This window comes from Vipera ursinii (assembly GCF_947247035.1).
Source record: "Vipera ursinii genome assembly, chromosome: 1".
NCBI lineage: Eukaryota > Metazoa > Chordata > Lepidosauria > Squamata > Viperidae > Vipera > Vipera ursinii.
In genome coordinates, this window is record NC_139512.1 from 84,367,377 (window position 1) to 84,384,012 (window position 16,636).

General features: G+C 39.2%; 1 protein-coding gene across 1 annotated transcript in view; it reads left to right on the forward strand.

Annotated features, from left to right (window-relative positions):
* Window positions 1–16,636, forward strand: part of ABTB2 (ankyrin repeat and BTB domain containing 2) — a 150,306-nt gene that overhangs the window by 117,329 nt on the left and 16,341 nt on the right. Inside the window, exons 4-10 of the mRNA XM_083361380.1 lie at window positions 3,196–3,348; window positions 8,742–8,907; window positions 9,761–9,850; window positions 10,326–10,427; window positions 12,216–12,312; window positions 12,941–13,076; window positions 14,701–14,927. Of these exons, the coding sequence (XP_083217506.1) occupies window positions 3,196–3,348; window positions 8,742–8,907; window positions 9,761–9,850; window positions 10,326–10,427; window positions 12,216–12,312; window positions 12,941–13,076; window positions 14,701–14,927 (971 nt within the window). The remainder of the gene's footprint in view (window positions 1–3,195; window positions 3,349–8,741; window positions 8,908–9,760; window positions 9,851–10,325; window positions 10,428–12,215; window positions 12,313–12,940; window positions 13,077–14,700; window positions 14,928–16,636) is intronic.

Sequence of the window (16,636 nt, forward strand, 5' to 3'; positions counted from 1 at the left end):
CCCTCGTTAATTTTTTTTTGCATTTTGTCACTGGTTAAACTGGTTTCTGTAGTGCTTCCAACAGCCCAAACTAGTTTTAAATTTACATTTTAGCAAGCAGTGACTGTACGTATCCAGTTGTTCAGTTTTATATGCATCTATTTTTTATTACACTGCTGGGGGGAAAAAGCACAATACGACTATCCCCAACAAAGTCATTGCATGCTAGGCATAGCCTTTCTCTTACTGTCTCCTTTTTTTTAACAACCAGACACGCACAGTTTCCATCCCTTAAGCCTCATTAGGATGACCCTTGCCTACAGCCCTGGTCATGTGCCAGCTACATTTTGCCATTTTGTCATGTGGCCATTTTTATAGCATTGCCATTCCACTCAAATCTGTAATTCCCAATAACAGTTTAATGGCCTTTGCTCCCTGATTATCCAAGAGGCTCCTGCACTGTTGTAAAGCCATCGGTTGGTCAGTTTTGTTTCCTCTTGACTGTTGCAGCCAACAATCATGTCCTTTAGCAAGACCAGGGGGGAGATTTTGAAACAGGCCTAAGTAAGAACCCATTTGTGCATTATATTTTAAGAGACTCTAGTATGTGCTCTTGTTGCACCATGTGGATGCTAAATTGTTTTCTGAAATATGTCACCTTGAGCATTGTCAGAAAAACCCCTCTATTTCAGTCATATTTAGAGCCATCTCTGCTTTCTATTTTTTTTTTTTTTAGTCAACTACCTGTTTACATTCTGGTTACTAACACTGAGAAATGGCTTTCCAATTTTTTTCGTACCATTCTTGTAATTTGTCACAGACAGGTGTTGCCAATAGTAGACCTACTAAGCATGGTCCTCATATAAGTGCTGGGTTCACATATCTTGCTGAACAAGTCATATTCTGAGAGCACTTCTTAAATTAGATTAAACAGCCACAAGAATCAATTGTGGTTCTTTGGAACCACCACAAGAATCATTTTTTTATTAAAAGGTAGGAAACTTGTTTTTAAATCAATTGGCTTATTACTTGTGTCGTTAGAAGTCATATAGAACTTTAACAATATTGTTTTGTGGGTTTCTGTCTCAAACACCTTTTCCAAAACCTTACACTTTTTCACCCTGGACAAAACTTGATTCCTGATGATTCACTATACGTAAATCCAATTTTCTTGGCAACAAAACAAAAGGGGCTTACCATTGTCTTCTTCCAAGATGAGGTGTTTGTGTGTGTGTGTATGTTTGTATGTGTGTTTGTACATTTGCCATTATCACCTTCTAATCTATATGCTACCTTTTCATTATTATGCAAAGTCATCCTGATGTTGCAGTCTAGATCGGGGTGTCAAACTGCCGGCCCACGGGCCAGATGCGTCATGCCGAAACCATACCCACCCCATTGCCAGCAATGGGGAAAAAGCTCCAATACGTCGCACCACGTTATGTGATGTCGCGAGTTTTTTATTTCTGGTCTAGATGGATGGTAGATAAATATATGAAGCTAAGTAGACATATACTGTTTTTATTGTAATGGCAGCAGCAGTACTTTTGACAAAATGGCTGATGATGCTGTGCTGAAAAAGCATGAGTCAAAAAGATTAACTTGATTAGTTGAATGTCTACCCAGCAGAAGCCACACTATGGTTTCAAAAGGCAGATTTGAACAAAACATGCCTTTCTTGTGGCAAAATAAGAGTAAATGGTAGGCTCCTGATGAGCAGAAAGTTGAAAGGTTGAAAGGCTTAAAAAGAGCGTTCCAGTCATAGATGTTATTATTCATCATTATTTTTAATGTGATTTGTCTTTCATGCTATCATCTTATTTTCTTAATAGCCCACTTATTTTTAAGCATACTGTTATAAATGGGGTTTTATGGAAGCTGTATGGATATTCAGAGTTCAGAGAAATGATAAAAGTATTGAAGAGTGAATAATAATTACCACGGTTTTTTAAAGAATCAAGATATTTTGGAAGATTAATGATTTTATGAAAGAGTAGGCTTGTCTTTGGCTAGCTACTAACTTAATGGCTGAAGCAATACTTTAAACAGATTAAGTGGACTCCCAGCATGTAGCACACACTGTCTTGCTATCTCAGTTCTCAGTGGATATCAGATTTTCTGCTTTCTACAATTGGAGCACCATCCAGATGTGTGAACTTCAGCTTCCAGAATGTTCAGCAGTGGCCATGCAAACTAAAGTTCTGAAAATTTTGGATGGTTGTCAGGTTGCAAAAATCTGATGTATGAGACATCATGTGCAAAATTGTTTTGTATCTGGAAAAATATATTTGATTGTTATGAAGTACACGGAATGGCCATGTAGACAAAGTCATGGAAAAAAGGGCAAGAACTTTAAACATGCCCACATATACTTCTCTGATATGTCTTCCAGAGTTCAGGTGGTCCTCAATTTAGTGACCCATCAAAGTTACAACAGACTTTTCCAGGGTTACCTATAACCCAGGTTCTAAATTCTGAAAGCCCCCACCCCCACCATCACACGATCACGTTTTTGGACCCTCAGCAATCAGCCCACATTTACATCCATTTGCAGCATCCTGTGGTCACGTGATCATGTTTTATAACATTTATACCAAAAGCCATTTTTAGTTCTGGTTTCCGGCAAAAAAACACCTATTGCAGACAATGGATTTGCTCAGCCACTGTTATACTTACTTAATGACCACAGTGGTTCACTTGATGATTACCCCCAAAAAGGTTGCAAAATTGAGTGTGTTCACATGGTGACCTACTTAACAACTGGCATGACTAATTCCAGGCACAGTTACAATCAAGGATTGTCTGCATATACTTCTCCCACCCAGAAGAGTAACAAAAGGGAGCAGAATTGTTCTGTTTTCTATTGCCAGTGGCTACGACCCTGCTTCCCTTCAGTGGCAAGTTTGGAAAATGTCCTAGAGGCCACATTCCAGTTTTTGTGGCACATTGGCATATCATACATTATATGTAAAAAGAAATATAAAGTAGGTCACTTATTAATTAGTTTACATCCTAGCCAATTTGTCCTGTGTGACCATGTTTACTAAAGAGGACATGATGACTCGAAAGTAGATGCCACTGATATAATTAAATAAAGTTATTTGAAATAAAGTAAACAAGTATGGGTTTTTAAAAAGTTGTATGATACGTGATCAATATTCCTAGATGAAATGGATCTTAACGCGAGGTGTAATGGATGTCTTCTTTCTTCTCCAGGCCATTCATGCTTCTTCCCCCATTGATGGAATGGATGCGAGTAGCTATAACCTATGCTGAGCATCGGCGTAGTTTAACAGTAGACAGTGATGACATCCGACAGACAGCTAGGCTGCTATTACCTGGATTGGACTGTGAACCTCGACAATTGAAGTAAGTGGTGTACTTTTAATATTCCACCTACATTTAATAGCAATATATTCTAATTAAGGCTGCTGTTTTCAAACACATTTTATAAACACATACCAGAAGACTAATTTGTGCATAATAGGAAAGCCATCTGTGTCAGCATCATTTCTGGAGGACATATGTTATGTTGATTTATAAACTTTAGCATTTTTCTTGGCTATCAAAACAAAACCACGGAACCCAAAAAAAAATTAATCTAAAATGGGACAAGCTGCTCCTTGGACTTATTGTGATTGACCACATGTGACCCCAAAGGTAAATCACAGTTTGTTCAAAAAAACTGAAGGACCGCATTTTTAAAGGTATAATGATCAGACACGTAGAAAGAACATCCACATAGCTTCTCTGAAGTAAAATCAGGCCACAATAACCTTTAGAGGTTTTTTTCAAAGTGTAAAGAAACATGTACAGAGGGATGACCTTGAAAAAATAGTTGACTTGAATCTTTGAAGAAGCTTTGACCAAATATAAAAAAATTCTTGAGCAAACAGAGCGTCATAAATAAGAAAAGATTGGTAATGATTAAATAACAGAAATCAGAGAATGGGATTACCGGTAACTGAACAGTTCTTTCAATGGATAGACATCTTCATTCCCCTTCCTGAAGAATCTGCATCGGGATCAATATTTTTATTCTTTCCAATCCAACAGAATAATGGAAGGAAATTATATCAAAGAGCTTGGTACCATCTGCCCTCTGGCCATCTGTCTACCAATGGGAAAACTCTCCCAAATCAGAACAGAACAGGACAAATTATCTATGACAGGAGAAGCATGCAAAACAATGATTGTGTTTGTGTGTTTTTAATAGGCTGGGTTTGATTGGAGCTGCAGAGAAAAGAAATCCAGGAAAAAAAATATCCCCCATTGCACTACTATATGTTGGGAGAAGCAGCTGGAAACAGTAACTCAGAAATGCTGCTGTTCTACTCTAAACCCCCACTTTTCTGGTCATGTGACTCAGAGCAGAATGTCTGCAGCCTTCTCAATACTTCTCAGGGCACACACGCACACAAAGTAGAAACACACGTACATAACATATTAGTTTGTTACTCAGGAGAAAGTAAATATGTCCTCTGCGGCCAAGGGGTTTGTAAGCAATTCATGAAGCCATGCTCTGTATGCTTTCTTTAACTTATTTATTTTACTTAGCTCACTTTCAGACAACGTACCTCGCCAGATGGCTATATATTAAGCAGAATGGTAAGAATGTCTGGAGAAACTTACGGATAATTAAAACTATAAAATCCATTTCCACAAAATGTAGCAGTGGCTACTGATTTTTAAAACTGTTTGGCCAAATTCACAAACAGTAAACCTTTAGCAGAACAACAGAGTTGGAAGGGACCTTGGACGTCTTCTAGTCCAACCCCTTCCTCAAACAGGAGAACCTATAGCATTCCAGACAAGTAGTTTTCCAGTCTTCTTAAAAGCCTCCAGTGTTGGGGCACCCACAATTTCTGAAGGCAAGCCCTTCCACTGGTTAATTGTTCTAATCGTTAGGAATTTCTCTTTAGTTCTAGGTTGCTTCTCTCCTTGATAAATTTGTATTGATTGTTTCTTGTCTTGCCTTGTAGTGCTTTGGAAAATAGCTTGACCCCCCTCTTCCTTGTAGCAGCCCATCAGATGTTGAAGCACTGATGTCATGTCTCCTCTACTCTTTCTTTTCACCAGACTAGATATACCCAATTCCTGCAACTGTTCTTCATATGTTTTAACCTCTAACCCCTAATCATCTGTGTTGCTGTTTTGTTTTCTGACTGGTGGCTGCCAGTCACTATTATGACAGGATAGCTGTATGAATCATAAAGCGCTGATGCTATACAAATTAATAGGAAGGAAGGAAGGAAGGAAGGAAGGAAGGAAGGAAGGAAGGAAGGAAGGAAGGAAGGAAGGAAGGAAGGAATTGCATTAAGCATATAAAATAGTGTGAATATATATTCTCTCCAAAGTATGCACAACTCATGAAACCCATGCATATGATAAAAAATCAAGTGCACACAAAATTATTTAAATTGAGTTTAAATAATAATAATAAATATAATTACCAATCATCATCAATTCCAGACTCATAAGCTATCCTGCAGGAGTTCGTCACCTCAGCTTATCTGCAGCAGTGAGGATTGCTTGCAGGGACACCGTGTGACAGACATTCCCTCTCAATTTGTGTTACAGCAGTGCCAAGCTACCCTCACTGCTGCAGTTAAGCCAATGTGGCAAGATTGTGCCTTTTGCCCAAGATAGCAGACAGGTAGGGGTGTTTTTTCTCTCCCAGCCTTGCAACGGTAGCCAATCTGCTCCAGATCCCAGAACCTCCATTGTAAAAAGGAGTGCTTCCCTCCAAAAAAATCCTTTTGTTTCCCTCCTCCCTCAAAAAAAGTTTCATTTTCCTCTTCCCGCCAAAAACAAAATAATAATTCATTTCCCTCCTTCATCGAAAAAGGCTTGATTTCCCTCCAAAAAGCTTTAATTCATTAGCATCCTTCCACCTCCCAAAAAAACCCTTAATTTTCCACCTCTCTCCAATAAAGGTTTAATTAATATCTGTGCAGTTATTACAGATCCATGATTATCCATGATTGCTAGGATATTTGGATACTAGCATCCTTAGTGGTATCTGGTTGACTACTGTGGACACAAAAAGCTGGGTTAGCTGGGCCTTCCTTATGATTCAGCACGGCTGTTCTTAGGGTCTTCTGCTGCTGTTTGAAGAACCTTCAATATTATGGCAGGGAATATTCTAGTATAGACTGTATGAACTAATAGCAATCAGTCAGTTGCTTCCTTTCACAGTCCAGTTGTAACATATTCTACCGGTTTTGCCATCATTGTTTGCTGTCTTGGTGTCATACACTCAGTGCTTTTTTTGTAAAAGAAAAAGGTGCCGGAACTCACACATGTCATACAACCTGCCTTGCTTACCCTACAAGGTTCCATCCAAAAAAGGTGCCGGAACTCCATTCTGAGCGTTCTATGAGAAAAAAAGCCCTGCATACACTCATCATATTAATCTTTAAATACCACTTGGAAATCTCAGTATTTATACCTCTTCAAAATCTCAATATTTCTAGGCAATTATTTTGAGGATGAAGCTAATTTCACATTTATGAATACACTTTGGAGTATTACTGTATATAAGTATATTTTAAGCATGACAGATTTCATTTAAAATCTTTTAACTCTTTCATAACCCTGTCTGGCTTCTGAAAAGTCATGTAAGTACCCTCAAGGGTCTCTGAAAAACTATGAAAAGTAGCTATTATAAGAAGAAAGACACGTTGAAGTGTAACAATATTTTTTATTGAAGAGTCAGTTGCAGTCAGGTGGCATCAATATCAGATAAATAAATGAATTGAATTTTAAGATTGCTAAATGTAATGGACTGAACAGAATATTATCATTTTTCTTTAACTGCTCAGAAATGGGCTAACAGTGCAAAATTTCTTTCTTCCAAGTCTTTCAATCTAGCAGTCTCAGTTTAGAATAAACAAAACTCACACATTGGAATTTCCCAATCTGCTACTTTTGGCAGCAGCGCTCCATATTGTTTTCTTAACCTCAACTGTTTTATCTGATGCAATCAAAAATGAAATTAGTCATATGCAACACCAACAATTAAAACATAAGTATCCCATCTGTTTAGAGAGAGAAAAGCTTTGATAATTTCATCAAGGCCTCTTGCCCCCTCTGACTACTTTCACTAAAACAAAAACAAACAACCTCAATTTGCACATAAAGAAGAAAGTGTCAAATGAATCTGCTAGCTGTCCATGTGAAAGACCTTTTGGGAGACAACTACACAGCAAGACTACAGTTAATTCTCCAATATGGGAGGCAGCTGTAGGTTGGCATAAAAATGTGCTAACTGCACTTCCAACCCTTACTCTGCCTGAGCATCGAAACACATGCCGATTGTCTTCCAGAAGCCTGCAGAACACAAGAAAAAATTGCACCTACCCATCCCTGCAGATCAACCCCTACTTACTACTAGATTTGTAGTTTCAACCTGACAACTGATGCCTACGAAGCAATTTTCTTCTACTTCCTTTTTCCAGACAGTTCTTTGCGACTGCATGGAAAACCTCAGTAAAATAGAAGAACTTTTGCCTCAAGAGCCCTTCCCCATCCTCACACACAAACACACTCAATGCACACATGCTTCTCTTGCAACCTTACCCAGCCTGGCAGCTGCACATCTGCTTGCCAAATCTGGCAAATAAAATGGGAGGGATTGGTGTCTGGCACAGTTGGATCCTCCTGTTGCCAAAAGATTAAAAAACAATGGCTAGGGACCAAAGAGGTGGATATGGTCACAGTGGCTTCAAATGGGAAATAGGAACAATAGGACGCTAATCTTTCTTTGCAGTACGTGCTATTGAGCATCCACATGATAAGACCCCTTCTGTAGATGCTATAGACTGCAGACATGTCAAACTTGTGATGTCACGTGATGTCATGCGACGTATCAGAACTTTTTCCCCATTGCCGGCAGTGGGGTAGGCATGGTTTCCTTGTGACACGTCCGGCCCGCGGGCCAGCAGTTTGACATCCCTGCTATAGAGCATCCACACAATGATCCCTTCTCCTAGTGACTTCCTCTCTTTGGAACATCATTCCCAGGGAGATTAGACTGGCCCCCACTTTGACACTCTTTCTCAAGGCCCTGAAGACCTGGTTTTGCCAACAGGCCTGGGGAACCCAGAGTGGGAGGGAACCCATCAAGTAGCTTGTTATATTGATTTTTGTTGCCTGGGAGTGGGGAGCTATTGTATTTATTGTTTGTGTATTGGGCTTTTTTGTAAGCTGCCAGAGCCATATACATTCTCAAATTAAATGAATAAGTTTCTGCATCATGGTATGAGTTGAAGACAAAGTCGTGTGTTAACAAAATGGTTAACAAAACATCTGTCTTAGGTCTGATCTACACATGGTCAAGTGAGATGAGCATGAATGATAGGGTTGTAATTTTTCAGCCTACAAGAGGAATTGTGCCTTTTCTGAATGTTCCCTGTAAATGATTAACAAGAAGTGGGAGCTAAAAATATTGCCTCTTGGTAGGAAATTTGAGTTAGAAACGCGATCTCTTTATCTCAAGTCTGAAATAATACAATCCTTTATGCCACCTCAGATTTCTGCCATATCAAATGTAAAACAGTCCTCAGATTAATGGTGAGGAAGGCAAATACTGTAGCTGGAATGTTAAGAAGCAGAAATAATTGTATGTCTTTCATTACATCTGTTTCTTCCTTAGTGGAAAGCAAGATCACAACATGCTGGGATACAGGACACTAGCTGTAATATTAATAACAATAATTAATAAGCTCTGGTTGCATTGTTTGGTTGTAACACTTCCACAGGCCAGAATGCTGCTTTAGTTCCTTCCGGCGAATGGATGCAAAGGCTGCTATTGAAAAATTCCAGCAGGATCTGGGGTTTCGAATGTTGAACTGTGGAAGGACTGATCTGATTAACCAAGCTATAGAAGCCTTAGGACCTGAAGGCGTTAATACAATGGATGATCAGGTATATAAAAGTCAGTTCTATCATGTTCACGACATAGACAAGCAAGATCAAAATCGATAGTCCAGGTTATTACAATCATGTAAACTTATACTCTTCCACAAACCAGCATGTAAAAGTTCGTACTACAGGTGGACTCAGGGCCACTCTGATATTCCGAATCATTCAGCACTATGAGCTCTTAACTGACTCTAGTTATTTTAGCAAAACTGGCGCATGTATGCTTCTCCTCCTTTTCCTTAGAAATGCTAAAGTATCATCCTGTTATAGGAGACTTCAGTCAATAGAAGGCAGTAACTAAATTTATAAGGGGAAATACAAGAATTTCAGAAGCCTCATTAATCTGACCAATATCATGAAGGCATTGTAAAGATTTGTAGACAAATTAAATTTGTAAAACAAATATAGTAGCTGTAAACCAATGTCGTTTCAGTGTTTCATAGTATGTCATCTGGAACTCACTTCTGCCCACCTCTGAGTTCATAACACAGTGTGTTATGTTGACGTAGCAATTTTGTGTTATTAACCTGTGTTTATGGTTCATGTGCTGTGTGATTGCATTCATTTTATGTCTCACAGACAAAAAGAGAAATAAAATAATGTGCAACAATTAAGCATTTCTGCAAGAGAATCAATATAAATCCTTACATTGAAATTAATTCCATGCCTAGTCTACTTCCAGTGTTTATAAGAAGAAAAATATTTATGCCAAAGTATATCATATATGGATAATGTTGATGTATTATAAAGTGTGAAGAAACAAATGTGCAGATGTAGAATATATAGAACTCAACATTTTGTTTGTGAGTTTTGCTTTTGGAAATACAATAACTGGCTGTGTACTTTTTTCTTAAAGGGTATGACTCCACTCATGTATGCCTGTTCTGCTGGAGATGAAGCCATGGTGCAGATGCTGATTGATGCTGGAGCAAATCTGGATATACCAGTAAGTGAAAAATCAGCTGCAGAAAGGTAAATGGGTATGGATACTTATCTAATAATTGCAAAGTGAAATATTGCATTTTGAGGTTCATATAATAATTTGCTGAATAGGTTTGGAAAGAAATTTCTTTTTTTTTAGAAATGATGGTGATAGTGGTGGTGGTACTTATGGATTCTAAAGCAACAATGCCTGCCGTAGATGAGATAATGAATTATAATGCAAAGGTATGCAGAAATTGAAAGAATAAATCTTTTCCCTCTGCAAGAACAACCTATAAAGAAAACTAGTAGATGCATTTTAAACCAACCAACCTAAAGAATTTCACACACTAATTAGTGTTGGCAGAATTTTCAGAGTTATGTCAGCCCACAGATTCCAAGGATTGCAATTTGCTGGGGTTGTGCTATTCTCAAACGCATTTTAGGAGCGTAACAACAAGAAGAATTGCAACCAATAAACATTTCTCCCCTTTTCCCAGGTTCCTGGAAGTTCATCTCGATACCCATCAGTTCATCCTGATAGCCGACACTGGACTGCGCTCACTTTTGCTGTGCTGCATGGCCATATCTCAGTCGTCCAGGTCAGCAAAAACAAGTTGTCAAACTTTCACATGAAACCTGAAAAGAATATGATCGGACATCCATAACAAATCTCTAACAAGATGAAAATCCATGCTGCCTGGGATTTTGTGGATTGCTCCAACATGTCTGGAAGGCACCAGTCTATGTTTGCTGCTGAACATGTCTCCATTTTGAAGCACCTATGTTTTCACTAGCGATGAGAGCCAGTTTGGTCTAGCAACTGGCTAGAAACCAGGAGTCATTGAGTTCTAATCCCACCTTAGCCATGAAAACAAGCTGGGCATTTTTGGGCCGGTCATATATTTTATCCAATAGCTGACCTTGGGCCAGTCACTCTCACAGCCCACCTCACCTCCCAGAGTGATTGTTGTGGGGCAAATGAGAAGAGGAAGGTATGTGGGATATGTTTACCACCTTGAGTTATTTGTAAAAATAATCAGGTGGATACAAATAAGCAAATAAATAAAATGCCTTCCTCAGACTTTCCCAGGGAAACTGGCAACAATTCATAAACACAGATTTAGGAAAGAGGTAACACCACCAATGTATTTCAAAAACAAAGCATTGCTTTCATAGTCATTTTTTTATTTTTACTGGGACAGGCAATATTTTGCCAGCGGGAAGGTACAAAATGTGCCAAGGAACCTGATTGGGCACATTTATTGGCATGCATTTGTGTATGCACTGAAAGATATAGAACTGTCTCGACACACACAAAACATACAATCTTCAGAGACTTATTTCACTTAGACACAGACAGCTACATGCAAAATCTACACGACCTTGCCCTGTTATGGATGAACAGGCAGGTATATGCATAAACCAACCTTCCCTCCTCAAAACAGTCTTAAGAAGAAAGAAGGTAAAAGACAGAGGCTACTTAGCTTGGAAAAGCGGGAAAGAGGGTGGAGCACTTGAGACCTTGTGGAAAAGTTGTTGGCACAGACACATGGGCTGTCTGTGGACATCCTCATTGTAACCAGATCTCTCAAGCCAAAGTGGGATATATACTGTATAAGTACCGTAGTAAAGCTCAGATAATCCAAAAGACAAGGGACACAAAACAGAAGGGATTGAGAGGATTGAGATTGAGAAGGACAAAAGCATCTCTTTCTTTCTTTCTTTCTTTCTTTCTTTCTTTCTTTCTTTCTTTCTTTCTTTCTTTCTCTCTCTCTCTCTCTCTCTCTCTCTCTCTCTCTCTCTCTCTCTCTCTCTCTTCTCTCTCTCTCTCTTTCTTTCTGTTACATTTCTTATCATAATGGACTGATTGGACGATAATCCATCCAAGTAGCTTTATGGAATGATGCTCAGCTAGTGAGATTAAAAACAGCTGGAGGCCATGAATCCAAAAGTGGATACAATCATTTAGGAACAATTCTGAATTCTAAGCGTATTTCCAAATGGTCTTCCATATCTGCCACTTTTTCAGAAATAGCTGGAAATGTTATAGTTTCATGCATCTGACATACAGCTGTCTCTTTGAAAATTACCAGAGCTTTAAAAAATAGACAAAGAGAGAAACTCTTTAGAGTTAGTGAATTAAATTCCAAAAATGGTGTATGTTAGGACTATCAGATCTGGGCTGCAAAATTCCAGATAACCACTAGTGAGTAGGAGAGGCTTACAGAATATTATTTGCTGCCCTCTATTGACCATCTGGAATGTTGCAATCCACATCTAGTAACCTTATTGTAGGTCGTACAATAACTGCAAACCACAAGGTAGATGCCATGATTAGCAGTCTCCCTGCCTCCATTTCTTCTTCAAATTCCCTGTTTTTTTTATAGTTGCTGCTGGATGCAGGGGCTCACGTTGAAGGTTCTGCTGTCAACAGTGGAGAAGACAATTATGCTGAGACACCACTTCAACTGGCCTCAGCAGCAGGCAAGTCTCAGCAAATGTTGCATTTTCATTCCTAATAAAGTAAAGAGGTTTCTCAACCTCAGCAACTTCAGTTCCCAGTATTGGCTGACTGGGAGTTGAAGTTCACATATCTTAAAGTTGTTGAAGTTGAGAAATATTGGTATAGATACATAATCTTAAAACGATTGCCTCCAATATCTATTTGGGTTTCAGTCTGACTGTGAAGTGTCAAAAACCCCAAATTTGGAAGAAACGATATTTTCAGAGGTGCCAAATATTTTTACTTACTGTATATAGCCATGCAGTTCCTGGCAGCCTGTTTGCAGTGGGGCACTGAGACTATGTAGGATTATGAAATGATGAATTGTACTTACTGTATGTACACAAGATAATATGTGATCCTAGTATATGCACATAGATCCACTTGGCATGATTCTTACTCCCTTTTTGGGAAATGGAAACTATAATAGAAAATAATGGTATGCATATAGATATACACAAACTTTTGCACATTACTGTATTTACACAGTGAAATTTGGTACCCACATCTCATCAAATAAACAAGACCACTATTACAAATTAGAGGAAGGAAGGAAGGCTATCTTACAACTTTACAAAAAAAAATCAATACAACTGTTTGCATTTCTAGGTAACTATGAGCTGGTCAGTTTGCTGCTGAGCAGAGGAGCTGATCCCCTTCTTAGTATGCTGGAAGCCAATGGAATGTCCTCATCGCTTCATGAGGACATGAACTGTTTCAGCCATGCTGCTGCTCATGGACACAGGTAAATCATAGGCATAGGTTGATAAGTGTAGACAGGTGAGCCCCATGGATGATAGGAGATATCAGCTCTTTTTCCTTTTGTGCTTTATATCAGCACCTGGAGCAAGGGATTTATTTGGGTTCTTTCACAGGACATTATGAAAGGCCTCTGGCTGGTTCAATAACATGCAAAGGATACTGGTGGATTATGGACTGTAGTGCAATCTCAGAGAATAATGGTCTCTACTTTTTCATTTACCAGGTGTCAGGTGATGAAAGCAATAGTTCTGCCAGGATGTTTCTGCACCCTAATACAATTGTATTCATCAAGTTTTTGTATCCTAGCATCACTCCATTTTTAATCATTTTGTAAATATCAGCCACCTATTCATATTTTTGCTACCATCAGGAGCAAAATTTATATTTCTAAATTAGTATCTTTTGTTATATTATTTTTATGGAGAACCATTGGCCCAGAAATTTCAAACATTAATAGAAAATATTCAAATTACCAAAGGCTCTAGTATCTTGGGGTAGGGGGGGAAACAGCAACAAGGAGAATAGCTGCAAGAGAGATTTAGAATAAAAACTTTTTATATCTTTTGCAGAAAATATGGATTTTTGTGTAAAAAAGAAAAAAGTGAAATTGTGTTTTATGCTTCTGATATTTAGACAAGATAGGCTATAAGGTAAAGGTTCCCCCGCACATGCGTGCTAGTCGTTTCCAACTCTAGGGGCCGGTGCTCATCTCTGTTTCAAAGCCGAAGAGCCAGCACTTGTCCAAGGACGTCTCCGTGGTCATGTGGCCGGCATGATTAGATGCCAAAGGCGCACGGAACACTGTTACCTTCCCACCGTAGTGGTCCCTATTTTTCTACTTGCATTTTTACGTGCTTTCGAACTGCTAGATTGGCAGAAGCTGGGATGAGTAACAGGCGCTCACTCTGTTACGCGGCACTCGGGATTCGACCCGCCAAACTGCCGACCTTCTGATCGACAGGCTCAGCGTCCTAACCCACTGAGCCACCGCGTCCCTGAAGATAGGCTATAGAAAAGAGCAAATCATGATATAAGCTTAGATAGAGAGGTTAAAATATTATTGTACTTAAACCTGCTGTAAAGATCAAAAGCCACTTCTTTATATCATTTATGTATTCTTTTTTTTACTTTTTTTGTCTTTATCTTCCTGTTATTTTTTTTTACACTTTGCGCTTTTTTTATCTCTCCCTTTTTTCTTTCTCATTCTACTTTACTTCACGTTAGTTATTCTTGTTAAAAAAATCTCAATATAAACACACATAAACACACACAGTGTGTGTGTGTGCGTGTGTATCTTTAAACTCAATTCACATAGTGCAGCTGCTAGTGTCAATTTAAGACAAGCAAGATCGTTTTAAATTGCAAGGTATGGTTATAGTGCTAATTTGTGTGTGGCCTAGTGAATACTTCAGTAAACAAAGTTGAAAATAGTTAAAATAGAAAATGTTGCTAAATTCCACCTTTGCATTTCTTTTGCTTGTCTAGAAAGATTCCTTGGCATCGTTAAAATTGTTTTTGTGGCATTTACTAACCCAATTACCCGAGTAAACTGAATTATCTCATAGTTTCCAGATCTATGTAGCTCACCTTTTGCTTTTACTTTACAGAAATGTCCTGCGTAAGTTGTTGACACAGCCACAGCAGTCGAAGGGAGATGTTCTCTCACTGGAAGAGATTTTAGCAGAAGGTGTGGAAAACGATACTTCCAGCCAAGGAAGCTCTAATGAGGGCCAAGTTAAATTATGCAAAACCAGAATGAAAGCATTACAGGAGGCCATGTATTACAGTGCAGAGCATGGCTATGTTGATATCACAATGGAACTGAGAGTACTTGGTAAGATTTTGTTTTTGACTCTCCTTATCATTGTAAGGCATGGAAGAATTTGTTAAGTCACTTGTGCATACAGGTGTGTGTCTCTGTCTGTGAGTGTCTCTCTGTGTGGTGTGTCTGTATTAAATATATATATTTAATGCTGGATTTATTTTAAAGGGCTCCCTGATCAGATTATATACACAGGTATATATAAAAATCTGACAACTACCAGATGCCAGCAAAGAGGAGAGTTCTGTAATCGTTTTGCTATCATCTAGTGATTGTCTGGGTTTCTGCAGGCAAGATCTTGCAAAATAGTGGTAACTATCTTCACCACTGCATTCTGAACAAAATGGCTTCCAGATGGGCACCCTCAAATTCGTAGAACTTATGGCAGTAGTTCAGGAAGTGATCAAGGCAGGGCTTGTTTTGCTATTTTTTATTAAGAGTTTTGGGGAAAAAGATTAAAAATAATAAGTTTAATGGTTAAGGCTCCAGGCTTGAAAGCAAAAAACCGAGAGTTAAAGTCCCATCTTGGCCATGAAAGCCAGCTGGGTGGCCTTAGGCCAGTCACTCTTTTTCAGCCCAAGTCACCTCACAGGGTTGTTGTTGTGGGGATAATAGAAGGGAGAAGGTATATTGGATATGTTTGCCACCTTGAGTTATTTGTAAGAATAATAAAGGTGTGGGATATAAATAAATAAAAGAATATAAAAAAGGAAACAAAGAAAAAATAAATGAAAAAGTACAAAATGAATGAAAAGAAATAGGTAGTAGTAGCTTATATTCATACTTATACTTGCTGCAAAGAAAATCAGAAGCTATGTCATTAAGTCAGGGCTTTTTGATCCATTGACATAGAAGATAAATTTGTTCAAAGACCCCCTTGATCAGAGTTGCTACTTCTCTTCCAAGAGGATCCCCAAATTGTGCGGCAGTTCTGTCCGGGATAATAAACCCATCCAAAACTACTGTAATGATAAGAGTATCCCCTAAGCCATAGATAGTCTTGTTGAGTTAAGTCAAAGCCTGTGTTTCCCCTTCCAGACCTCCATAGCCTCCAGGCACTGGGGAAGAACCATGAACAACATCTTTGAGTCATCTAGAACAGAGATCTTCAACCTTTCTGGGCTCGTGGCCCAGAGAGAAGAAGAGCAGCTTCCAAAATGGTGCACGCGTGCATGCAAACAGGGCTGCATGCACTGGCGTGGCAGTAGAGGCCCCGTTCGTGCATGCGTAAATGAGCCACACCCACCCACCCGATGCTAGCAGCTTCATTCACGCCGGCGTGCATGCACAAATGGGGCTGCCGGCACTAGCGCGAGTGGGGGGGGAGTGCGCACATACGCATGCACACACCAGCCAGGCATTGCCATGGCCCTCTGGCCAAGAGGCCACGGCCTGATAGTGGGGCTGTGGCCCATAGGTTGGGGACCGTGACCTAGAATAAGAAGATAGCATCAGGTTACTGCTGCCTCCTGACACCATATCAACAGATGGAGTCATCCAATGGTTTCATGTAGACGTGAAATAGGAATGGAGAAAGAATAGAGCCCTAAGGAATGCCACAAAGCAGAGTTCTCAGGCTAGATCTCTTCCCCCCACTAATAATAACTAGAACCAGCCAGGGAGGAAGGAAGCACTGTGATAGGTATCTTCTCTGTCACTTCACCCCCTGATGTTCTTCTGAAAAACAAGGAGCTCTCTAGAATTCACTGAGAATCCAATTC